Raw genomic sequence first — 24,631 nt, forward strand, 5'->3', positions numbered from 1 at the left:
CTACCCAACCCGGAGCGGCGCCCGCCTCCCACAATGCCGTGCGCCGGGGCCAGCCCGGCCCTTGTTCCCGGGATGCTCCGCGCGGCCTCCCGCCTCTCTTCCCGCCATGCTCCGCGCGGCGGTTCCGTCAATCTTTCCTCGGTCCCCGCCAGTCTATTCCCTCTCCCTGCTTCCCCCACCCACCCTGGAACCCGCAGTCTCACCTGCTCATCCTGGGCGAGGGCCGATTCTGGCCCTCTTCCCAGCATGCTGTGCGTCAAGGCTGGCCTCAGCTCCTCCTGCTTTCAGGTTGCCGCTTGTTAGGGAAGACTACAACTCCCAGAATCCTTTGAGTGGCGGCGGCCGCCGCGGCGCGAACAGCACCCTGACCCCGCCCCCGGACGGCCCCGCCCCCTGACCCCCCGAAGTCTGCGCGCGAATTCCGTGGCGCGAATCTGGGACTGCCGGGTACTCGGAGCTGAGCGACTGAGGCGTCCCGGAGCAGCGGCTCGCGGGGAGGCGCGAGGCAAGTGGAGCCGCCTAATGCGAGGCTGGGGCTGGCGAGCGTGCAAAGCGTTCTGGGCCCGTGGCTTTCCCGGGTTCTCGGTGGCGGCCAAGGAACGGGCGCGGGGATGCTGAGGGGCCGAGGGCGCGCGCAGGCAGCGAGCCCCGGGCCGCCGGCCTGAGAAGGGGCTGAGGAGCCCGGCGTAGGGGTAGACCCGAGACCCTGGCAGCTGAACGTAGTTAAGAGGTCTCAAGAGGCTTGGAGGGGCCGGGCCGCGCGGGAGGGGGAGGGGCCAGAGGGCTGGGGGCGGGGCCGCCTGGGGATTAGCCTGGAGCTGCCGGTGGGCTCCGGAGGTCATCGGGAAATTAGCATATCCTGGGGAGGCGGGGCCGACTTGGAAGCTGCGGCCGCTTTAGGGCGTGGCAGGACGCCTCACGTGAGCTGCGAGGGGCGTGTCCCTCTGGGGGTTGGGGCCTAGGCGGGTTCTGTGGTCTGCCTAGGTAAAGGCCTCCTCCTGAAGGATCCATCCGGCTGGGGAGAAGTCTGGTCTTGTCTATGGCCTGATGCTGGAGCTGAGCCGATCCAAGGGAGCGCCTGACAGCCAGAAAAAACAGTCAAGCCATAGCTGGGGAGCACCTAGGGGAGGCTTAGGACTTATTGATGCTTTATCTTCTAGCTTTTTTATGATTAATTGGAGACCAGAGTCTCACCGACTTTTCCTGTCTGGGGCTGTCTTTGAACCTTGATCCTCAGAGCTCAGCTTCCTGAGTAGCTGGGATTACAAGTATGAGCCACCGGCACCTGGCTTCAGATGATAACCTTATTCCTAATTTGAGGTTGCTCCTTTTCTCTTGGGTCGTGAAACCTTTCAAATAAGTAACTTAGCATTATATTGTCTCCCCTCCGTTTTCCTCTTCCTTTCCCCTCCCTAGTGCCAGAGATAGAATTTAGAGCTTCCATGTGGTACTGTGTAGCTCCAGCTGTCTTTGGACTCAGAATCTTCTTGTGTCTCAGATTCTGAGAGTACCAGCCTGGGTCACTACCACACCCAGCTTGACTTATTTTTGTTTTTTTGAGGGGGAAAGGAAAGTAAATTTTTATCATGGGACATTTGAGTAGGAAAGTAGACAGCAGTGTCAAAGCAGTGTGTTCCCTAACACCCTCCCCCCTCCCTATAGTTAACAGAATGTAACTTGAAGCAACAAAAAAACCTGGGTAACTATAAGTAGGTACCTGGTGTAAAAGTATCCTTTTGTGCGGGTCAAGCGGAGTGGTTCTCAGAGCTGCCATTGAGTAACAGTGTCTCTCTTCTACATTCCCTTTTTTTTTTTTTTAATTTGGTTTGCTTCTTTCAGGTTTTGGTGCTGGGTGGTCTGAGCCTCCACAGCTGTATAGTTTAGTGCTTGGCTCACTAGACCTCTAGCACAATAGGCCTGGACTTGGCTTGGCCGTTGGGCCTGGTGTTCAGCCATCTCTACCTGGAACTTAGCAACCTGTTCTGTTCTTTGTGGGGCTGTATTCTGCTTCTGCAGAGGCATGCTTCTGTCTAGAGGGATGAAAGATGGGTCTTTGTTTACTCAGTGCAGACTGGAGTCAAATTACTTGGATTGAATTCCCCTGTACCATGGATGAGCTCTGAGCTCAGTGACTCAAGGCAAGCCAAGCTAGTAGTGTGTGTGTGTGTGTGTGTTCAGAATCTGGGCACTGTCCCATTGTGTGTGTGTGTGTGTGTGTGTGTGTTCAGAATCTGGGCACTGTCCCATAGCTTTTTTACCCAAGGTTAGCACTCTACAACTTAAGCCACAGTTCACAATCCTCCTGTCTCATCTTCCTGAGTGTTGGGATCATAGGCATGTATCACTACACTTGGTGCTTCTTTCCTTGTGGGTGAAATAGGATGGAAATGAGCAGTGCCCTGTTAAGTTGTTGAGAGGCACAGGTAACATTATGGTTCTGGCTCATGTCACCTCTATAGCCTTTGGATCTAGAACCACCTGCATCCTAATACATCCCAATGCAGAGAGACCTTTCCTTTCCTCCTCAAGTTGGATGGTGGTCAAGGACATGGCTGCTGGAGCTCAACACCTGACTCTGCAGACCACGAAGCTGTGTGACTTTGAACAAAGTATCTAACCTGTCTGGGCCTCCATTCCTTATTTGTAAAATAGCTATAATAAACCAGAGTAAAATTTTTAAGCGCGTGTAATAGTATCACCTAGTAAATAAATACCTTGGTTAGTTTTTTTTTTTTTTTTTTTTTTTAAGGAGGGGGGTTGGGAAGTGGCAGAGTGTTTGCCTAGCATGCATGGTTTGATTCCTGGGTTTGATTCCTCAGTACCACATACACAGAAAAAGCGGGAAGTGGCGCTGTGGCTCAAGTGATAGAATGCTAGCCTTGAGCAAAAGAATCTCAGGGACAGCGCCCAGGCCCTGAGTCCAAGCCTTAGGACTGGCAAAATAAATAAAATAAATTTTTTAAAAAGAGAGCTGGCACTGGGGCTCATGCCTATAATCCTAGCTACTCTGGAGGCTGAGATCTGAGGATGGTGGTTCGAAGCCAGTCCAGGCAGAAAAGTCCCCTTGAGACTCATCTCCAATAAACTACTCAAAGCCAGAAGTGGTACAATAGCTCAAGTGTTAAAGCATTAGCCTTGACAAAAGAAGCTCTTGAGTTCATGCCCCAGGACTGGGTAGGAGGAAAAAAAGAAGTTGTTTTTTTTTGTTGGTCATGGGGCTTGAACTCTGGGCTTGGGTGCTGCCCATGCACTCTTTAGCTCAAGGCGAGCACTCTACCGCTTGAGTCACAGTGCCACTTCCAGTTTTCTAGTGGTTTATGGGAGATAAAGAGTCTCACGGACTTTCCTGCCCGGGCTGGCTTTGAACCGAGATCCTCAGATCTTTGCTTCTTGAGTAGCTAGGATTACAGGCATGACTGGCACCTGGCAAAAGAAGTCTTTTATAAGAAAAGTAAGTAAAAACATTCAGATCATGTGCAGTAGTGGTGGAAATCACCAAAGTGTTGGTGTCTGGGAAATGGGTTTGGAAGAAACAGTTGGGGGGTGAATCGGGCTCAGCCCTGTCTCTAGCATTCCATGTGCCCTTGGAAGGATAGACTCCCTGAACACTTCATCACCAGGGCACAGGGTCCCCATAAGATGGTAACGTATGGCAAGAGAAGTACAAAACTACTTCATAGATGGTCAGAAAGGGTCTTAGAGCCAGAGTGCCTGGTGAAGCTTAGGAGGGGAGGGGAAGGATTGGACACAATACTGTGGATGGAGCATGGGGGCTGTGGACTAGGCAGTCCTCAGAGGGAAGATTCAGAAGGAAGTGTGTGTGGGGGGGGGTAATAGAAAAATTATTTAGAGCTTAGATTTACTAGTTCTTAAAAGGTTGAACCGGTAATGCAAGTGTATAGTTCACACTAAAATCCGGCTTTACCTCTATCCATAGAAAGACTGGGCCAAGCTGGGTGTTGTGGTACAGGCCTATAATCCCAGCCTTTTGGCAGGCAGAGGCAAGGGATTGATAGTTCTAGGCCAGCCTGGGCAGAGGTAGTGAGGTATTATCCAAATAGACACAAGGGCTGGAATATGGCCAAAGTTAATTCAGTACTGAAAAGGAAGGAAGGAAAGAAGGAATGAAGGAAGGAAAAAAAAGAAAAAGAAAGTTTAGGACACACCCTGTCCCTACCTGATCTGCCCTTTACACTTTCGTGGGTTTTTTTCCGTGGGTTTGCCAATGCACGCAGAATTATTTTCCCCATCTAGCAAAATTGGTAACAGATGGCCTAAATACCATCTTCTGAACTCTTGACTGTTACTTAAATTTTTAGTATGTCTGGGATTTTAGGCTATATTAGTACCCAGGGAGAATTCTTTTGTTCTGTTTTATTGTTCATCTTAACTTTTCAGGGTTTTTTCTTTGTGGGTTTTTTTTTTTTTTTTTTTTTGTCAGTTGTGGGGTCTGAACTCTGGGCCTGAGCTCTGTCCCTCAGCTCTTCAGCTTAAGGTGAGCGCTCTACCACTTGAGCCACAGTGCCACTTCCAGCTTTTTCTGGAATTGAACTCAGGGCCTCATGCATGCAAGGCAAGCACTCTACCACTGAGCCACCTTCCCAGCCCCCTCAACTTTTCTTTTTCTCAGAGTTGCTAGGATGGAACCCAGGGCTTTGTGCATGCCAGGGAGAGCAGCAGTCTGTCACTGCATCTCCAGCACTGTTTTTATTTTTGTCATGATTGTAGCTTATAGGAAATTGTAAAACTCGTATATCCAGCCTCCCCATCAGTGGCCTCTTATCACAACCAGGAAATCAGCACCAGTGCATTACCAGATCTGGATTCACAAGTTAACTGGGCAAGCCACTTGAGCCACAGCGCCACTCCAGAAAAACTGGATAAAAATCTTAAGAGGCCTCAATGAATCCTTCATATTAAATGAAAAGTCTGTGTATGCTAAAGGCGACATCTTCCCTTTTTCTCCCATTTGGAACTTTTACACTTCATTCTGGTTTATAAAATTGAGAGTTTCTGGTTGTAGTTTTTGTTCTTTCGGTGTTTTTTCCTTTGAGGAAGTGATTTTTTTTTGGGGGGGGTGTCTTTGCATAATCAATATCTTCAAGAGTCTTTGGATTTGTGTTTCAGAAGAAAGACCAGGAAGGAGAGAGGACGGGAGCATTTGGACGCCATCATGCAACGAACTATCAGGTAAGGACCCCACATGCCCCATGCTCACGCTCCACACTTGTACCATAGCTGTGCCTTTCCTTAGAACTTCCTGTGTCCTCACACTGGCATTTCCAGGAGCTGACCAGCCTGGAAAAGAAGAGATGTTATGAGGAGACAGGTAGAATTATCAGTTGTGGGGCTTGACCTCACAGCCTAGACAATACCCCTGAGCTCTTGCTCAAGGCTGGCACTCTTACTTTGAGCCATAGCATCACTTTCCAGTTTTTGGGTGATTAATTGGAGATAAGAATCTCATGGACTTTCCTGCCTGAGCTGGCTTCCAACCATGATTCTCAGATTTCAGCCTTCAGACTAGCTAGGATTACAGGTATGATCCACCAGCACCCAGCTTAAAGTATTATTAATTTTTTTTAATTTTATTTTTTGTTCTAGTTCTGGGGCTTGAACTCAGGGCCTGAGTGTTGTCCCTAAGCGCTTTTCACTCAAGGCTAGTGCTCTACCACTTGAGCCACAGCTCTGCTTCTGGCTTTTTTCTGGTTTATTGGAGATAAGAGTCCCATGGACTTTCCTGCCCTGGGCTGGCTTTGAACTTCCATCCTCAGACCTCAGCCTCCTGAGTAGCTAAACATCCAGCTTAGAGTATTAGTTTTAGTTACTATTGGGGGGATGGAGAACTTAACTCTGGTCTGCAGTTGTTACAACCTAGGGGTGTGGGGGCTTGCTGGCGCCATCTAGTGGACAGAAGCAAGACAGAGCCTACTCAACTCCAGTGAATACCTTCCCCGTGTGCACACATACGTGCACTTGGTGCGTGCACACACACACACACACACACAGAGGATGGTCCAGCCTCCTGTCAGTTTTACCTGGGAGAACAAACCTGGAGTCTTGGGAAGGGAATTGCTTATCATAATGGCTTCAGGCTTAGTTGGGTCTAGCTGTCAGATTTTATCACTGGAAATCTCTCTCTCCCTTCAGCCCGGTAGTCTTTGATGTTGTTACAGTCACTCTGGCTTCCCAAAGGAGGGAGTGTCTCTTTTTCCAGCAGTATTTAAAGTCAGGTTTAGCCAGGTACTGGTGGCTCACATCTGTAATCCTAGCTACTCAGGAGGCTGACGTCTAAGGATAGTTGTTTGAAGCCAACAGAGGGGGCGGGGGGTGGGGGGGAGCCAGCCAGCGGGGGGGAACGTCTGTGAGACTCTTATCTCCAACTAACTACTGAAAAAATTGGAAGTAGAGTTGTGGCTCAAATAGTAGATCTCTAGCCTTGAGCATAAAAGCTCAGAAACAGTGCCCAGGCCCTGAGTTTAAGCCCTAGAACTGGCACCAAAAAAAGGGGAAAAAAAGTAAAGTCATATTTAAACTAGGAGCGTATCCTATCCCCAAGCCAGCTGCTTTGGCCCTAGGCAGACAGTGTACTGATTGGGCCAGACTTAAGTCTTGTATCCATGGTGGGTCATCGGTGATGTCATATGTGCAGAGAGGATTCTGGGAAGGGACATCTCAAGAGGAAAATGGAGTGTGCTAGCAGAAGGGGAAGGGGGCTATGCAGCTCAGGAACCTGGGAGGCGGGAGGAGCCCAGAAGCCCAGGAGATAGGTGAGTGGTCTGGGGACAGCTGGTCCTGGGTGGCCAGCATCTTTGGCTGCCCACCGGTTCCCCTTAAGAGTTGCTCTGTGTCTTTTCACACGTCGTTTCCTTATGCATGGTAACTGGGTGGCACGATGCTGTCAGCATTTCCCTTCTGCACCCCTGTGTTTGTCCAGGTCATTTTTCCAACCTGCCAACGAGGGTAAAGTGAAGAAGCCTGAAAAAGAGGCTACAACCAAAGGCAGCAGAGAGACGGAGCCCCCTGCGCCTCCCAAGTAAGGGGCCTGCAGGCGGGTGGGGGAAGGACAAGGGCTTCTCTAACCCTCTTCTACCTTGTGTTCTACTTAACTCACCTACTGTAGAAATTAGCATCAGTAGATACTGAGGAGGTTTCCAGTTTGCTGGCATAAGGGCTCCTTGCTCTGGGGACTAAGCTGTGGCCTCTTGTGTGTGTTCTGAGAGAGATGGTATGGGGCCTCTCCCAGGCTCACAGCTGCTTCGTCTTTACACCGCAGATGGATGAATGGTACCCAGGTGCTAAAAAGGAGGGGTGGAGGCTTGGCTTAGCGAGAGCCTGCCTAGCAAGTGTGAGGACCCAGATTGGACAAGGTGGTGGCTATTGTCACAGCCGCCTGGCCTCCTTGCAGGGCGGCGCTGAAGGAGCGGAATGGAGTGGTGTCTCCAAGTGACTCTCCAGTGAAGAGGCCGGCGAAGAAGGCAGCCCGGGTTCTGAGCAGCGAAGGGGAGGAGGAAGATGAAGCCCTCGATACCCACAAAGGCCAGGTAGGCCCCTGAGGCCCCTGCCAGCACAAACCTACTTCCTCTTCACCCCTGGAGCCCAGGGCAGCAGCTGCTCAGGACTGTGGAGACTTCCTGGAATGTGGGCAAGTCGAGTGCTTGTGCCTAGACTACAGGGTTCCAGTTCCCACTCTGCCCAGGTTGTTACATGTGTTCCCCAAACTCAAGCAATGTGTACCTCACAGTTAGTAGGAGGTCCTACAAATGCTTTGCCACTGATCCACACCCCAGCCCTTGAGCAACCTGTTACCCCTGCCCATGTAATACAATGTATCATAGATTTGAGAGACTGGAACACAGATGTTTCTAGAAGCCTAGGCTTTGCTCTGAAGATGGTAGGAAAATAAAATTATGAAGCCCATGAAAAACAGTAAGATAAGAAAAAGAGGATGATAAGAAAGTAACAATGAACATGATCAAAATGTCTTATGCGTATGTATAGAAATAGAACAAAGAGGCTCCCGTATACAGTTCATATGTGCAAATAAAAGTCTTTAAAGAAAGTATTCTGAGTAGGATCAAGGCAGGTGTAGCTTTGGTCAGGGCAGAATTCCAAATATCCCTTTGAGGCTTCCTGCCAGAGGGATCCAGATAGGAGATAGTCACTCCTGTGACTAAGAAAGAGTAGAGAACTGTTGCTCAGATAGTCACTGTTATCTAGGTGGCTGAAGGGTAAAACAAGCCTGAATGCATCCTGGAGGTAGAAACTTTTGTTGGCAGCTTCTACCTTTAGCTTGTGATCTTCCGTGCCTGGGGGTGGGAAGAGCTTGGTCTCACTACCGAAGCTGAACCTAGCAGCTGTCAGCAGGAAGATGGGCTCTTGAGTCCTTGGCCCGGCATCCAGTGGAGAGGAGAGCAGTAGGCTTGAACTCCACAGCTGGTCCAGGGCCCTGTGTGGTTAGTAGCACACTCACAAAGAACATTGGCTTGGGAAAGATTTATTTTTCTCTCTGATGAGCACAGAAAGCTCCAGATCTGCTAGAAGCCTCAGAGTCAGAGCTTTGCAGCCTGCTGCCCCCAGATGCCTGTCCTCGGGAGTGGCAGTGTGCAGCCCCTCCTTTCCAAGTGAATGTTGTTAGAAGGAGAGAGTGCTTCATTTCCCCTACTGCTCCATTGCATAGAACTGAAGTTCAGGACCTCCCTTAGCAGCAAGGGAGGCTGGGAAATGTAGTCCTTAGGACCAACCCCATACTAGCTGTGAGGGAAGTTGGGAAATGTAGCCTTCTGTTGGGTGATCATATGCATAGTTACACATGAAAGGTGCTGTTACTGTAGACAACAGAATTGTGACTGGGGTTCACATTGGGAAGAATCTGGAAGCAGGAATTGACCCTGGGAGATGGAGCGCTTGTGGGGGTAGGACCCTAGGGCAGGCTAGAGTTGATGAGCTGATGAAGCCACATTGGCCCGCCCCTTTCTATTCACCCAGAACTGCTCTTTCCTTTTCTAGAAGCCTGTGCCAGCCTCCCCAAAGTCCTCACCTTCCAGCTCTGGCACAAGTCCCGAGAACAGCCCTTCTGCCCCAGATACCTCCCCCATGGACACTTCCCCATCCGGATTCCCAAAGCGGCGCACAGGTAAGGTCCTGAGCCTTCTCGGCTCCCGGACTTAGACAAGGGTGACTGGCGAAGAAGACCACCTCTAGGAGAGGAGGGAGGGTGAGTTGGGAAGGCCACTGTAGCTGTGTGGCGCTCCATGTACACACCAAGCACTGGGTTAGGAACAAGGGGACGACAGCTTAGTCCTGGAAAGCCCGCCTGTGGGGATGCCCTTGTCCTTGGATTCGGGAAGGGAAAGTTTGCTGCAGAGAAGGACAGGACGGGGTCCACATGTAACCCAGAAACCCCTGAGCCTGCCTGCCACGTGCTCACAATGGCCCGCTATGGCTGAGGAACCGGCTTTCTCCTGTGACGTCATTTTAATTGAGCTCACATTGGAAAGTAGACCCACATGGAGCATGCCTAACCCATGATCTGAAGTCTGTCACGCTCTGGACGCAGACACTTTTGTGAACCCCATTAGTCCCCTTGGCAACTGTTTAGCTGTTCCACAGCTATAAAGTTCTGCCCTTTTACCCCCTGGTGCCAGCATCATCCGTGCCCGCAAAGGTTCTCCCGCTTCACCCCAGGCTGCATCTGTTTGAGGTGCTTCCTCATGGCTTCTGCCACCCAGAAGCAGAGGGTCCCCGTGCCAGATTATTTCCTTGAGTGTGTTGCCATCCAGCTGCTACAACAGGCAGCCAGAGCTTGCTTTGTGAGGATGCCATGGCCATGAAGCATGCCTCAGTGTCTCCACTCCCCCCCTCCAAGTTCAAGGGAGCCAGCCTGCATCAGTCATTGAGGTTTGGTTTCCGTCTGTTGGAGACCTTTCCAGGGGTGCAGTTAGGGCACAGGGAGCACCCACTGGAGTCAGGCGCTGCTGAGAGAGCATGTGGCATTGGCATTGTCATCGATTATTCGGGGTTACTGCCATTCTTCAAAGGCAGGGGAGATGGGCACCAAGGGCTTAAGTAGCCTGCTGAGGTCATCCAGCCAGTTCCCAGCAGGGCTCGCAGGCTGAGGCTGGCGCTGGAATAGTTGGCTGGCTGAGGGCCAGGTAGGGCACAGCCCACTTGGGGGTGGGTGAGGGGGTCCCCCTCAGCTTGGCCTGCCCTCTGAGCTCAGCCACCGATCCCTCTGCCTTCCCAGCTCGGAAGCAGCTCCCAAAGCGGACAATCCAGGATGTTCTGGAAGATCAGAGTGAGGAGGACAAGGACAGAGAAGCCAAGAAGAGGAAGGAGGGAGACGGTGAGGCACCAGAGGACAGGGCGTATGTGTGTGAGCGGGCACACAGGGTTTGGGCCCTGTGATTCGATGCCTGTCGGCAGTGGGTATCTCAAATCCCTATACAGCCTCCACTACCATGGAAGCGTCTGGATTCGCCTGTTGTCAGTCTCCATTCAGGGTTCATCACACAGCTTCCTGCCTTTGTCTTCTAGAAGTATTTTCCTTTTTTTTTTTCTTCTTTTTTTGCCAATCCTGGGGCTTGAATTCAGGGCCTGGGCACTATCCCTGAGCTGCTTTTGCTCAAGGCTAGCACTCTACCACTTGAGCCACACTGCCATTTCTGGCTTTCTTTTGTGTGTATGTGGTACTGAGGAATCGAACCCAGGGCTTCACGCATGCTAGGCAAGCATTCTACCACTGAGCCACCTTCTCAGCCCTTAGAAGTATTTCCTTTTAGACAGTTTCCAGTTCCTTTTTAAATAAACTTTTCCCTAGACCTGAGGATCCTGAGCGCTGTGGTCACAGGTGGGGTCGGGGAGGGGCTTCGTGTCTTGGTGAAATTTTCCTGGTGCCCCTGGTATAACACCTGGGGCACATCCCAATAGTAAGCAGTTGTGGTTGGCAACAAAATAGACATATCATACAGGTGTATAATAGCTCCTAATGGAACTGTTAAGGTCTTACAAATCATCAGACATTCTGCCCCACAATGACATTCTGCCCCACACGAATTTGGGTTTTAAAACACACGATCTTGGGTTTTCTGAAGTCAGCAGAGGACCCTTCTTCGTGAGGAATGTGATGGAATTGCTGGCCCCAGGACTCCCCAGGGTCTAGATTTAGGGGTGCTCAAGTCATTACATAAATGATGCAGGACTCAAGCGCCTTAGTTCTCTCTGGGTGACAAACTGTCCCTGGTGCAGTGCGGGCACTGAGGAGGTAGCTGTTGGTCTGGGCTGACTAGGGAATGGTGACCAGAAGAGAGGTCTGAAGCCAGGCTAGGTAGTGCCTGCTCATGATCAAAACTTGAGGTCAACCTGGATAAGGTAGATACCCTGCTTTGGAAAACTAAAATGGAAACGCTGCACACATTTAGTGCATACATTATGGTTTTGGATAACTTTCATTTGTAGTTGGTGAGACTGAGCACTGGGAACCCATAGGGACTTTGGGCTAACTGTCCTGGAAGTTTTAAGTATCTTAAGCTTGTAGTTCACATCGTGTCCAGCAGGTGTCACTGGGTTTCCTCTGAGGAAGTAACTGGGCGTCTGCCCTAAAGTTTTCCTGCTTCTCCCACATGTGACAGGAGAAATAGCCATAAAGAACCAGATATGGGTGCCGGTGGCTCACGCCTATAATCCTAGCTACTCAGTAGGAGGCTGAGATCTGAAGATGTCAATTCAAAGTCAGCCTGGGCAGGAAAGTCCGTGAGACTATTCTTTCCAGTAAACTACTCAGAGAAGAAAGTAGAGCTGTGGCTCAAGTGGTAGAGCACTAGCTTTGAGCACAGAGGCTCAGGGACAGCACCCAGGCCCTGAGTTCAAAGCAAAACCAAAACCAGATCCATTATCATTGAGGCCTGAGATTTTTGCCATTCACAACCCAGTTGGACAACTGGGCTTTTGTTTAGTAAAAGGTTTTCAGTGAGCACAGGTTTCCCTCGGCAGGTTTTCACTGCTAGAAATTCGATTTCCTATGTGACACATCACATGGGACTATGAGTTGGGGTTCTAGGTGTTACTGATACACAGGTGGATAGGGCATAGTGGTTATCCTCTTTCTACCAAGGTGATTCTTTTCCCAAGTTAAGAGTTGGCAGTCTTTGCTGAGGAACTGGGGATCAAACCCATGGGCTCACACATGCTGTGCAAGAGCTCTACTGCTGAGCCACGTGCCCAGCCCTTTGTTTGGAGGGGAAGTCTTCTCAGACTTTGTCTGAGCTACCCTTTTTTTTCTGGTCGGTCGTAGGGCTTGAACTCTGGGCGTGGGTACTGTCCCTGCGCTCTTCAGCTCAAGGTGAGCACTCTACCGCTTGGGCCACAGTGCCACTTCCAGTTTTCTAGTGGTTTATTGGAGATAAGAGTCTCATGGACTTCCCTGCCCATGCTGGCTTTGAACCGCGATCCTCAGATATCAGCCTCCTGAGTAGCTAGGATTACAGGGATGAGCCACTGGTGCCCGGCCCGGGCTACCCTTATACTCAAGGTGTCTCTGTCTCTGCCTCTCGAGTGGATGGGATTACAGGTGTGCATCACCACACTTAGCTCATTTTGTAGTTATTTCAGTTATCTTAGAGAACTTTACAGTTTGTCTTCCTTCTATAAAGTGAAGTAGTGACATGGCCAGCATACCCTCTCATGGGTGGCTGATGTGGATTATTAGTGGTGTCTCTAGTATCTGTGCCAGGGACATACACAGAATGCTGTGTTGACTCAGTACATGCTCCGTGCCAGTCCTGGGACTTGAACTCGGGGCCTAGGCACCCTCCCTGACCTTTTGTTCTCAAGGCGAGTGCTCAATCACTAGAACCACAGTGCCATTTCCAGCATTTTTGGTGGATAATTGGAGATGAAGAATTTCACAGACTTTCCTGCCCAGATTGGCTTTGACCCTTAATCCTCAAATCTCAGCCTCCTGAGTAGCTGGGATTACAGGTGTGAGCACAGGCACCTGGCAGATGACATTGTTTTTATTTAAAATCTGTCCATGGCTGCTGGAATCTGCAGGTATGGAGCCCAGAGATGTGGAAGGTCGAGCCCCCCTACAGTAGACAGAAATGCCCTAGGCTAGTGGAGTGGCCAAGTGAGTTTTTGCCCATTTTTCTCTTTATCTCCAGAAGCAGAGACCCCAAGAGACAGCCCTACAGAGACCAATGTGGTAAAACCAAAAGGAGAAGAGGAAGAGGACCAGCCCGCGACACCCCCGAAGCCCCCCAGTGAGTGTCTCACCTTGCCCCGGTCCCATGGCCCTGATTTGGTGTTCAGATGTCTTTGGGGGGGAGGGGGGAAAGTCCTTTGAAACAAGTTCATGTTTAAGGGAGACATGGAGGCAGTGGTAGGTTAGGTTGTGGGTGTCATTTATTGCCGTGCATGGGGTCACAGGAGAGCTGTTCACCCTGCAGCACGTTGTTTGCAACCCAGCCTGGCACTGATTGTTCAGTGGTGCCCAGGCTGAGTTCTAGAACTTGAGAGACAGTGTAGTCACCCTACATCTCACGCTGGGGTGTCTGCCACCCCTGCGTTGTCCTCACACAGGCAGCTTGGGTGCAGCCAGCAACTGCTAGAAACCTAGAGACTCTGCTCTGTGGGGAGCTTTGTTCATTAAACCAACAGTTCTAAGTGTTGAAGCCCAACGCGGCCATCACCTTGGTTAGCAGTGTGTGAGCATCGGGCTGTGGAGGCATTGTGTCTGGCTGCCCAGAGGAGAGGGCACAGCTGGCTAGGTTTCCTGCCCACAGGACATGGTGACCTTGGGGTTAAGAAAGTCTAGAGGTAGAAATAGGCCATCACTGGCTGCCCTTTGCCTGTAGAAGCCCGGATTCCAACCAAGACAGAAAGCAGCCCTGCGCCCAGGGCGGCGGGCAAGCGGAAGCGGCCAGAAGAGGAGAAGCAGCAGCAGGAAGAGAAGCAGCCAGGGGAGGAGAAGCAGCCAAGAGAGGAGAAGCAGCAGCAGAAAGAGAAGCAGCCAGGGAAGAAGAAGCAGCCAAGAGAGGAGAAGCAGCAGCAGGAGGAGAAGCAGCCAGGAGAGGAGAAGCAGCAGCAGGAAGAGAAGCAGCCAGGGAAGGAAAAGCAGCAGCAGGAAGAGAAGCAGCCAGGGGAGGAGAAGCAGCGGCAGGAGGAGCCAAGCAAGCCCCTTCCCAAAGCCCCCCGCACGCTCAGCAGCTTCTTCAGTGAGTCCTCTCCCCCCCCACCCCCAACTGTGCATCTAGAAGATGGGTGCTGGATGGAGAAGGGCTGTGGGGAGGAAGGACCCACCATTTCCTGGCTTCCTCCCCAGCCCCCCGGAAGCCCGTGGTCAAGGCGGAAGTGAAAGGAGAGGAGTCAGGTGCTGCGAAGAAAGAGGCCAAGGGGTGAGTGTGACCTAGCGTGCTCCCTTTTTCCGTACCTGTGTCCCACTGCCCACAGGGCTCGGCCAACTTTTTCTGTAATGGGCCCCATCATGAGCATCTGAGGTGGGAGGGGCAGCTGGCGGGTCTCCATCCAGGGCTGGAGTCTGGCTGATGTTCATCCCCGGCCGAATTTTCCCCTCAGCCAGGGCCGGGCAGTGGGAGAGGACGGCACAGACAGTCAGGTGTTTATAAGGCCTTTCTCCTTAGTTGGTTGAGATAAATCTATTTATTCCACTGATGACTGAGAACCATGTGGTGGTACGCAGTGGCTTTAGCTGCTGGAGGTTGTACACAAGTAAGCAGCGAGTCCCTGTTTTCTAGAAGTAAGCGCTGGGGCAGGGAACTGCGTGGGGGAGGTAGAAAGTTGCAGGTCTCAACAAAAAGGTCCAGAGGCCTTCACTGGGTAAAGGCTGGATTTGAGTGAACAATCTAAAGCAGAGAAGGGAGGGAGTTTGGAGGAAAAGAGCAGCAAGTACAAAGGCCCTGAGGCTGGAGGGCTTGGGCTGGAGGCGAGCAAGGAAGGGGGACTTTATAAGAACATGCGTGGAGTCAGAGGTGACGACACACAAGACCCAGCACTGTCCTTGTCCCTGATCGCAGCCTGGCACTCAGTGGGTTCTCAGGAAACACTTGTGGGACAATAACTTCTCTGACTCAGAGATCTACCCAGGCTCATCTCCCTTGTGCCTCCCACAGACCCCTGGACCCGATGAGCTACAATCCTGGCAAGAACAACTACCACCCTGTCGAGGACGCCTGCTGGAACCCTGGCCAGAAGTGAGCTTCCTGCTTCTCACCCCGCCCTGGATACGGGGGTCTCACAGGGACACCATTGTTGTGGGGGCAGGGGGGGGAAGGGGGGAGCCGTGCTGTGTCTCACTGTTTGGGGATGCGGCAACGTGGAAAGGGACAGCACAGGGCAGCATGGGGTACAGGGAGGCCACCCCCCGAATGCGGGATGGGAGTGGGCAGGGGGGCGCCATACGAAGGGCTCTGCGTGTCTCCCTCCCCAGGGTCCCTTTCCTGGCCGTGGCGCGGACATTTGAGAAGATCGAGGAGGTGTCCGCTCGGTGAGTGGCCAGGCCTGGGGCCATGGAGTGGGCATTCTAGGCAGGCCCCAGAAATGCTTGAATTCCCCGAGCAGTGTAGCAGTGTGTGAGTGTGTTCTCGAACCTCAGACCGAAGGCCTAGGCTTTCTCACCATCTTTCTGTGCTTCTTTTTTTTTTTCCTATCCATAGTGGGCTTTAATAAGGACAAGCCTCATTGTGTGTGTGTGGGGGGGGGCTCTCAGTGCGCATGCATGAGCTCAGAGCCAATCCCCAGCACCTTGCTGAGAAGCTACCCCGGGGAGGGGAGTGCTCTTGGCCCTGGGATGGTGCCCATGGCCCAGGCCCTTCCTGCCTTTCCCCTGCTCGCTCTGCTCCCCACTCTGCCCCTGAGGACCCCCATGGTCACCCCCCGTCCCCTCCTCTAGGCTCCGCATGGTGGAGACACTGAGCAACTTCCTGCGCTCTGTGGTGGCCCTGTCGCCGCCAGACCTGCTCCCCGTCCTCTACCTCAGCCTCAGCCGCCTGGGGCCTCCGCAGCAGGGCCTGGAGCTGGGCGTCGGCGACGGCGTCCTCCTCAAGGCCGTGGCCCAGGCCACAGGTGTGGGGGAGGGAGCGGCGGGATGTGAAGGCTTTGAAGGGAGGTGAAACCACTGTGGGTGCACCCAGGGGTGGGAGGTGGGGGAATGGGGGGTGGTAAGCGGGTAAGAGGCTGAGATTTGGCAGGGGAAGGGGGAAGGAGGGCAGGAACAAGGACCCTTCTTCTTCCAACTGCTAGAGTCGCTGTGGAGCCAGGTGTGAGGACAGTCGAGGCCCAGTGGAGGTTGGCAGTCAGAGAGGGTGTTGTTGGCCAGCTAGGATGAGGGTCCAGTCCCACCTGCTCCCCGCGACCCCACCTCGCCCCTGCCCTGCTGGTGATGGCCGCCACCGCCTCCCCGCTCACCCTCGTGTGTGCCTCACACCTGACCACAGGCATCGGACGCCTGGCAACAGGAGGAGGTTCCCCCCCACACACACACCAGGGAATGGACACACAGCCACCCTGCCCTACTCACCCCCACCTCACCTTCCCCCCACCAGGCCGGCAGCTGGAGTCCATCCGTGCCGAGGCAGCCGAGAAGGGCGACGTGGGGCTGGTGGCCGAGAGCAGCCGCAGCACACAGCGGCTCATGCTGCCTCCACCGCCGCTCTCCGCCGCCGGCGTCTTCAACAAGTTCCGCGACATTGCCGGCCTCACCGGCAGTGCTGTAAGTGGGAGGAGACTCATCCCGGCACCCCCATTATCTTGGGGCCTAAAGCCAGCCATGGCAGGACATCTGCTTCCTGGACTGGATCTCTGGTTCACCCCTCTCCACTCTCAACACTGGGAGCTCCAGAGATCCCAGGGCTCCATGCGCACCTGCTGGTGTCAGGACTGGGCACATGCTCACTGCACAATGAGGGAGGGAAGGTGACGACGAATATGAATTTCTTTTATCACCCCAAGACAAAGATCCTGGGAGTCAGGAAGCGTGGGTGGGGAGGAGGGAGGACGGGACCCCGTCAGTGAGATGACTGCCAGGTCCCCGCTCTCCCTCCTCTCCAGTCCACTGCCAAGAAGATAGACATCATCAAAGGTCTCTTCGTTGCCTGCCGCCACTCGGAAGCCCGGTACATCGCCAGGTGTGTGTGTGGTGGGGGTGGGGGGGGCGAGTGAGGGGTGGCCTTGGGGCCAGACAGGAACCCAGCAAAGGAGAAAAATTGGGGGAAGCTCAGTCCTTTGCCTGGAGAAGGGTCCTGTGGTGGATGGGTAACGCATGCTGTGATTGATAGGTGATGTCTGCCCTGACCTGAGCTAGGCAATGGGAAGGGCATTTTTAGGTGATGTGTCCTGTGTGAAGTGGGCCATGCTATCAGTTTCCCCAGCTGCTCTGAGGTGCATTCTGTGCTCTTTACCCCCTTGCCAGAGCAGGTGAAGGCAGGGATGTTAAGCCACTAGTGCAGGCCAGGTGGAGTCGTATCACTACACCCAGTGGGGGGCCACATTTCAGTTCCTTGCACCCACCCTGTCTCAGCAGCTGGTGTTAGGGGTGCCTGCGTCTACCCCCAGGAAGGCCAGTGGTCAGTTTCCACATCTGTGGAATGGGGTCACTGACCTCCAGCCCCCCCAGGATTGTTGTGATTGCTGAGTGGGTCAGGAGGGGACTGGATGGGGGGAACTAGAACAAGGCAAGTCTGCAAAGGGGCCGCTGGCCTACCTCACACTGCTCTCTCCCAGGTCCCTGAGTGGACGGCTGCGCCTTGGGCTGGCGGAGCAATCCGTGCTGGCTGCCCTCGCCCAGGCTGTGAGCCTCACGCCCCCAGGCCAAGGTGAGTCCACTGGCTACACCTTGATGGGTTCCCAGGAGCCAGGGGCAGCTGAGCCGCCCTAAGCCATGGTGAATGTCCCTTAGGATTCCCCCCAGCTGTGGTGGATGCTGGGAAGGGCAAGACGGCGGAGGCCCGAAAGACATGGCTGGAAGAGCAGGCCCTGGTCCTGAAGCAGACGTTCTGGTGAGACACAGCGGGGAGCAATGGACAGCGGCTGGCCCACAGTAGCGATGCCACGGCCGGCTGGCAGAGAGCAAGAGGGCAATCTAGACAGGACTGGCACCAAGCGCAAGGCTGCTGACAAGGCCTTGGCCAGGATTTGACAGTGAAGGCATGAGGGCAGCAGGGAGGGGGCAAGTGTGAAATGAAGTCACTGGGAAATGGTCTCCAGCAGCTGACAGAGGCGGGCGGGTGTCCCACAAACACCCTGGCAGTGGCCCTTGCCACGGGTACCAGCAAAGCTGTGCAGGCTCTGCAGTGTGTACCCTCCCCCTCCCCCCCCAGCGAGGTGCCCGACCTGGACCGCATTGTACCCGTGCTACTGGAACATGGCCTGGAGCGGCTCCCGGAGCACTGCAAGCTGAGTCCAGGTACCCCCTCCCCCCTCACTGGGACCCTCTGATACTCAGATGCCCCAAAAGGCAGCGGACTGGTCCATAGCCTGTGACACACCATAGGTGTCCAGGGCCCATTGTGCAGAGCTGTGCCCAGCCATCCCCGGGGTGGGGGGCAGTGTGGATGTCTTAGATCTACTTCCCCGAGGGTGCTGACTTTTGTCCTTCCGGGTGGGAAGCAGACACACAACACTGTGCCACCGGGCGAGGCAGGGCCGTGGGGACTGCCTACCCTTCCCCCTGCCTCAGTCTCCCCTAACTTGCCTCCCTCCCCTCCCAGGAGTCCCGCTGAAACCCATGCTGGCCCACCCCACTCGAGGTGTCGCCGAGGTCCTGAAACGCTTCGACGAGGCAGCCTTCACCTGCGAGTACAAATATGACGGGCAGAGGGCGCAAGTATGCAGCAGATTCACCAGATTCCTCCTCTGGAGCATTCCAGAGTCTTTGAGCAGTGGTGGTGGGATGGAAGGGACCGAAGGAGAGCTGCGTGGGGGAGTGCGGCTCTGATTCCTTCCTCCTGCCCATGCCATGGCAGATCCACTTCGAGGAAGGCGGGGAGGTGAAGATCTTCAGCAGAAACCAGGAGGACAACACGGGGAGGTACCCCGACATCATCAGCCGTATCCCCAAGGTGCAAGATCCTCTACGCCCCCGCTCCCCTCCACTGCCAGGGCAGTGTGGGATCCTCCCCCCCACACACCTCCACATGAAGGGCGGGGTTAGCTGCAGCGTGAGCAGATGTGACTCACTCTCTACATCCGAAGGCTGGCAGAGCGTGGCACCAGCGTCCCCTGCACCCAATCCGCTGTGGCCTCCACCACCCCTGGCTGACCTATCCCAACCTGTGCTCTGGTGGGGAAGAACTCTTTCTTAGCTGTCCCCCTGCCCACGGACTCCCCACTTGGGGTCCTGTGGCCATCTGTGCAGCTGAGGCTGGGGGCATGGATGGGACGGGACAGGACCTGGTGTCTCAGAAGCCACAGGCGGGGTGGACAGGGCTGGGCGTGGAGCTGGAGCTTTCTCTGCACCCAAAGGGCCCTGGGCCACTCTGGAAAGTTCCTGTGTCCCTTTGTCTGCCCTTAATCAGTTAGGCAATGGCTTCCTGCACACAAGGAATTGTGCCTGGTGCAGGCGCCACACGGGGTGCGGTGGGGTGTAAGGGTTCTGACTTAGCGAGCGTGGTGCGTGGTTTGCTGAGTTCTGACAAGTTGAATCACCATGTGGTCTCGTCACCTAGAAGTGTCTTCTCAACCAGGTGCTGGTGCTCACGCTTGTAATGCTAGCTATTCAGGAAGCTGAGATCTGAGGATCAAGTTCAAAGCCAGCCTAGGCAGGAGAGTCCTCAAGACTCTTTATCTCCAATAAAGCACCAACAAAGCTGGAGTGGAGCCGTGGCTCAAGTGGCAGAACACCAGCTGTTTAAACACAAAAACTCATAGTATCCAGGTCCTGGGTTGAAGCCCCAGGACTGGCACACACACACCAGTGTCTCCTGCCTCAGCCCAGCATCCTGTCCCCTCTGCCCTCCACGCACCAGAAGTAGCATATGCTTAGGCACTTGCCTGTGCAGAAATTCCTGCACGCTGTCTCAGGCAGGAGTCCCCGCTGCTGCATGGGCCCGTGGAGGGAAAGCTGACTTACACAAAGGAAATAGGAAGGAGGGCAGGCACCATGAGACACAGGCTGAGGAGAGGGGGGATAGTCGAGCCAGGCCACGGTGGCACAGAGGCTCCGATGTCCAGCCCTGGGCAGGGGTGATCGTGCATGGCTCTTGATGTCACCTGCTTTGTCAGGGAATTGTGGGGATTGCAGGAGAAATGGTGGCTTCCCTTCTATCTCTCGGTTATCCTGCAACGCCCCCAGCTGGGTCTCCTCCTTCACCATGCAGATTAAACTCCCTTCGGTCATGTCTTTCATTCTGGACACCGAGGCAGTAGCATGGGACCGGGAAAAGAAGCAGATCCAGCCATTCCAGGTGCTCACTACCCGCAAACGCAAGGTACGGTCAGCTTGTTCTCTGCCTGTCACAGCCCCACACGGTCTGTTTCCTCCAGTTCCCACGTCCTAGAAGGAGAATGTTGGTCTGCATGCAGACGTCCTTCCTTTGACAAAGTGGCTGCTAATGCTACAGCCCTCATATTCTAATCCCAGCATCCCAATGAGAAAGGGCACAGGTCTCTTCTGCATCTCTGTCCTTTTACTGTGAAAGGTACACCCAGGAGCCCCTACAATCTGTACCCCAGCAGGTTCCCCTTTATGTCTGAATGAAGGGGGCTGGTGAGGGAGTGAAGGTAGGATTATCGGAGCCGTCCTAATTTGTCAGACCTAGGGCCAGCTGTGTCCCAGCTCTGCCTGGTGTGCACCCTTAGCTAAGACATGGTGGGCCGGGACTCAGCAGAGCACCTCACGTCTCCACTCATGACCTCTATTCTGCCCCATGCAGGAGGTGGAAGCGTCAGAGATTCAGGTGCAGGTGTGCTTGTACGCCTTCGACCTCATCTATCTCAATGGTGAGGTGAGCACCCAGGCTGGGGCAGGGCTAGGGGGCAGGGGGCGGAGCCAGAAGATGAGGCTCCTCCCCTGGTTTTCTGGTCTCCTCCCTTGTCTTACTGAGTGGCAGCGCTGCAACTGGGCTGGGCTGCTGTGAGTATGGACGGATGGCTTGGGAGAGGCCAGTGGCGACTGTCAGAGAAGCCAGGGCTCCGTTCCCCAGAGCTGAAGCCACAGGGGCCGAGCTTGGCACACTGGGTTTTCTGGTGGCTCATTGGAGATAAGAGTCTCACGGTCATTCCTGCCTGGGCTGGCTTTGAACCGCCATCCTCAGATCTCAGCCTCCTGAATGGCTAGGATGACAGTCATGAGCCACCGGCGCCCGGCTTTTCTGTGGGCTTTTTTTAAGGAGGATTGGGGTGGGGGTGGGGGCGTTTATTTAGTGGCAACAGAGTCTCACTATGTAGCTCAGGCTGGAAGTAGAGAACTCCCTGCCTCAGCCTCCCAATGTGCCAGGACTATAGGTGTGCACTACCCCACCCAGCTGTAGGGTTTGCTTAGAGCACAGCCCCAGAGTCGGGGCAGAGCATGTATTCTAGCCTGGTGGTCATGGCCATCGTGTCCATCCTCCCCTCCGCCCGTCCTCTCTGTAGTCCCTGGTCCGGGAGCCGCTGTCCCGGCGCCGGCAATTGCTCCGAGACAACTTTGTGGAAACAGAGGGCGAGTTCGTCTTCGCCACCTCCTTAGACACCAAGGACACGGAGCAGATCGCCGAGTTCCTGGAGCAGTCAGTGAAAGGTGGGGAACCCCTCTGCCACCCCCCCCACCCCAACCCAGCCCCAGGGCATAGTGGGTCATGCTACCTGTCCCTTGTAGACTCATGCGAGGGACTCATGGTGAAGACGCTGGATGTGGATGCCACCTACGAGATCGCCAAGCGCTCGCACAACTGGCTTAAGGTGACCCCATGCTGCCTGCTCATGGGCCAGCGAGGGCCTGGGGTCTCTGCGTTTCTGCTGGTCTCTGCTGGCCACGTCCCAGCAGGCCATCAGGCTGGAAGCCAGCAGGGTCTGGACCACCAGGAGACATAAGAATTTTCTAGAAGTTTTGGGGCATCAGCAGCATCCTTCACATAGGCCCTGGGTGCAGTTGTCTCTGCAGTGGTCGTCCAGTCACCCTGGGGTGAGGCACAGGTGTCAGTGGGGAAGGGTGAGGGGCATGCAGGGCCGCTGGGCCTTTATGTCTCCCCTGTCCTGTGGACCAGAGGCCGCCTTGGGTCCACACCCTGCCTCACGTTTTTCCTTGGGCCGGGGATGGCCCCTGGAGCCTGTGCAGCTGCGCACCCACTACCCAATCTCACACCCACAGCCCCTGCCTGGCACAGTGGAGGGAGGGAGAGAGAGCATCCAGGTGATGCCCGCCAGGCACCGTGGGGCTCTCCTATAATCCCAGCACTGGAGAGGCAGAGGCTGAGAATCTCAAGTTCCAAGTCAGCCCGGGATACCAAGCAAGGCAACAAAAGCAAAACAGGGATGATTCCCCAGTCCCCCAGGGCCATGTCCCCTCCTGGGGCAGCGCACCTCACTCCTCCCCCCCATTGCCCTCCCCAGCTGAAGAAGGACTACCTGGATGGTGTGGGGGACACCCTGGACCTCGTGGTGATTGGTGCCTACTTGGGCCGGGGGAAGCGGGCTGGCCGCTATGGGGGCTTCCTGCTGGCCACCTACGACGAGGACAGCGAGGAGCTGCAGGCCATATGCAAGGTGCTGGGGGCTGGATGCTCCCTGCGGAAGTGGGAGGGAACATAGTTTAGACTCCTAGGGGGACTTCCTGTCATGCAGACCGATCAGCTCCTCTCCTCCACGCGAAGGGCTCCCCTTTCCTAGTGTTGTGTCCACAGGGGTGAGGCAAGTGAAGGATGCGTCCACCTCCCTTATCCACCCACGTCCTCCCTACCTGCCCCCTCACCCCATGCCTCACCCAGCCACGTCCTTACCCATCTGTGCCCTCCGCAGCTTGGGACCGGCTTCAGCGACGAAGAGCTGGACGCACACTACCAGGGCCTCCAGGTGAGTCAACCCCCCCTCCACCTCCACGGTCTGGGGCTCCACAGGCACAGTGGGCTGCCAGGGTACACAAGCCAAGTATCACCGGGCAACGCCCAGGGAAGGGTGCCCTGCAGGGCCTCACCACTGTGTTCCTCCTCTCACCGCCTCCTCTTGTGCCCAGCATTGCCACTTTAAGGCCTGCCGCCCTCTTCGCCCTCTTCCCGTACCCTCCCCCTCTCCCACCCCAGCCCTGGGGTGTGAGACCTGCCCCCTTCCTGTGACCCCCCTCTCACCGCAGGAGCTGGTGCTGCCTACCCCGCGCCCCTATGTGCGCGCCGACGGCGCTGTGGCTCCTGATCACTGGCTGGACCCCCGTGCCGTGTGGGAGGTGAAGTGTGCGGACCTCTCCCTCTCCCCCATCTACCCCGCCGCCCGAGGCCTGGTGAGTGACTCTGCCCGGACCGCGGTCTAGCTTAGCGCTTGAGAGGAGGCCTTGCCGATGGCTTGCTGAGGCCAACCTCGAACCACGGTCCTCACTGTCTCAGCCACTAGAGTAGCTGGGATTCCAAACAAGGAGCCACTGCTCTCCACACGCCCTCTTCAGTCCTTCCGCCCCATCGCTCAGCCCTCATGGTACAGATCAGGAAACTGAGGCTGGGGTAGACTGGGCATGAGGAGACTGGGCGGCCCCTGTGGAGCCCCCCCCCCAACACTGGCACCTCCCACAGGTGGACAGTGAGAAGGGCATCTCCCTGCGCTTCCCTCGCTTCGTCCGCGTCCGCGAAGACAAGGAGCCTGAGCAGGCCACCACCAGCACCCAGGTGAGGGGCGGGAGGGTGGCTGGGCTGGGCTGGGGGGAGGGCCTGGCTGAACACCCGCCCACACACACACCCCACCATCCCTGCACTCTGCAGGTGGCCGCCCTGTACCGAAAGCAGAGTCAGATCCAGAACCAGCTAGGCACCGACTCGGACTCCGATCCTGAGGGTTTCTACTGAGTGTGAGCTTTGCACTGGCCTGGGCCTGGTGGGCGTTCCCTTGTGTCCTCAATAAATCACTGCTAATCACCCGCAGCGTCCCTTCACTTCTTCCAGAACCTTCCACCTCTACTACTTTGGGAGCTCTGGGAGTGGGGCCCTGTCCTCCTGTGGGTGTGGCCTGTGAGGGCCACACACAGCCCAGCACAGGGTGGGTGAGGTACGTAAGATGGAGATGTGGGGAATCTGCCCAGTGCCGTGTGACATCTCTTGGTACAAGGGAGAGTAATCTTCTAGAAAAGCTTGTTTCCCCGTAATGGCATCTCTGGGATTTGTGCTGGCTTCTGGCCACTCACTGGCGGGAAGATGAGACAGGAGTGAGGAGATGGGGGACTTGTGGGATTCTCCCAGCCCAGCCATCGTCTCACGCCTGTATTCTCACTCAAACACATGGGGACACTGGGGCACAGGGACAAGCTACGCTCAGTGTCCTCAGCCTTGGCAGTGGCAAGCCAGGAGTTGGTGTGGCCACAGACAGTCACAGCTGGTTCCTTGTCCCACAGGAAGGGGTCATGTGGTCTGTTGTGTGTGGGTGATGGGCCGGGGCCCCATTATCAGTTCTCTGTTAAGGTGTGCCGTGGTGGAGCTGGGGTTGTAGATGGGGTACCCCAGGA

At 54.9% G+C, this 24,631-nt stretch overlaps 1 protein-coding gene across 2 annotated transcripts; it reads left to right on the forward strand.

Annotated features, from left to right (window-relative positions):
* Nucleotides 1-407: 407 nt before the first annotated feature.
* Lig1 (ligase I, DNA, ATP-dependent) lies at nucleotides 408-24,053 on the forward strand. 2 transcript variants are annotated; one of them, XM_013036171.1, is made up of 29 exons: nucleotides 408-509; nucleotides 5,128-5,190; nucleotides 6,938-7,036; nucleotides 7,409-7,544; nucleotides 9,010-9,136; nucleotides 10,247-10,345; nucleotides 13,161-13,259; nucleotides 13,854-13,938; nucleotides 14,170-14,213; nucleotides 14,321-14,393; nucleotides 15,129-15,209; nucleotides 15,446-15,502; nucleotides 15,908-16,080; nucleotides 16,560-16,726; nucleotides 17,065-17,141; nucleotides 17,737-17,828; nucleotides 17,912-18,011; nucleotides 18,333-18,418; nucleotides 18,723-18,838; nucleotides 18,978-19,073; nucleotides 20,331-20,441; nucleotides 20,886-20,957; nucleotides 21,586-21,730; nucleotides 21,809-21,891; nucleotides 22,543-22,695; nucleotides 22,948-23,001; nucleotides 23,279-23,422; nucleotides 23,709-23,801; nucleotides 23,895-24,053. In XM_013036171.1, the coding sequence occupies exons 2-29, from the start codon at nucleotides 5,174-5,176 to the stop codon at nucleotides 23,976-23,978; spliced, it is 2,763 nt and encodes a 920-aa protein (XP_012891625.1). In that variant the 5' UTR covers nucleotides 408-509; nucleotides 5,128-5,173; the 3' UTR covers nucleotides 23,979-24,053. The 2 variants fall into 2 exon arrangements, with proteins under 2 accessions (XP_012891625.1, XP_012891626.1); XM_013036172.1 differs by having other exon boundaries at nucleotides 13,164-13,259.
* The last annotated feature ends 578 nt before the right edge of the window (nucleotides 24,054-24,631 follow it).

Source organism: Dipodomys ordii, unplaced genomic scaffold (genome assembly GCF_000151885.1).
Source record: "Dipodomys ordii isolate 6190 unplaced genomic scaffold, Dord_2.0 Scaffold250, whole genome shotgun sequence".
Classification (NCBI taxonomy): domain Eukaryota; kingdom Metazoa; phylum Chordata; class Mammalia; order Rodentia; family Heteromyidae; genus Dipodomys; species Dipodomys ordii.

What these genes read in the sequence shown, in the direction of transcription:
- Lig1 (XM_013036171.1), top strand. An exon ending in TGCTGGAACCCTGGCCAGAA is followed by an intron (nt 15,210 to 15,445) that starts GTGAGCTTCCTG and finishes CTCCCTCCCCAG; the next exon opens with GGTCCCTTTCCTGGCCGTGG. An exon ending in GCACTGCAAGCTGAGTCCAG is followed by an intron (nt 18,419 to 18,722) that starts GTACCCCCTCCC and finishes CTCCCCTCCCAG; the next exon opens with GAGTCCCGCTGAAACCCATG.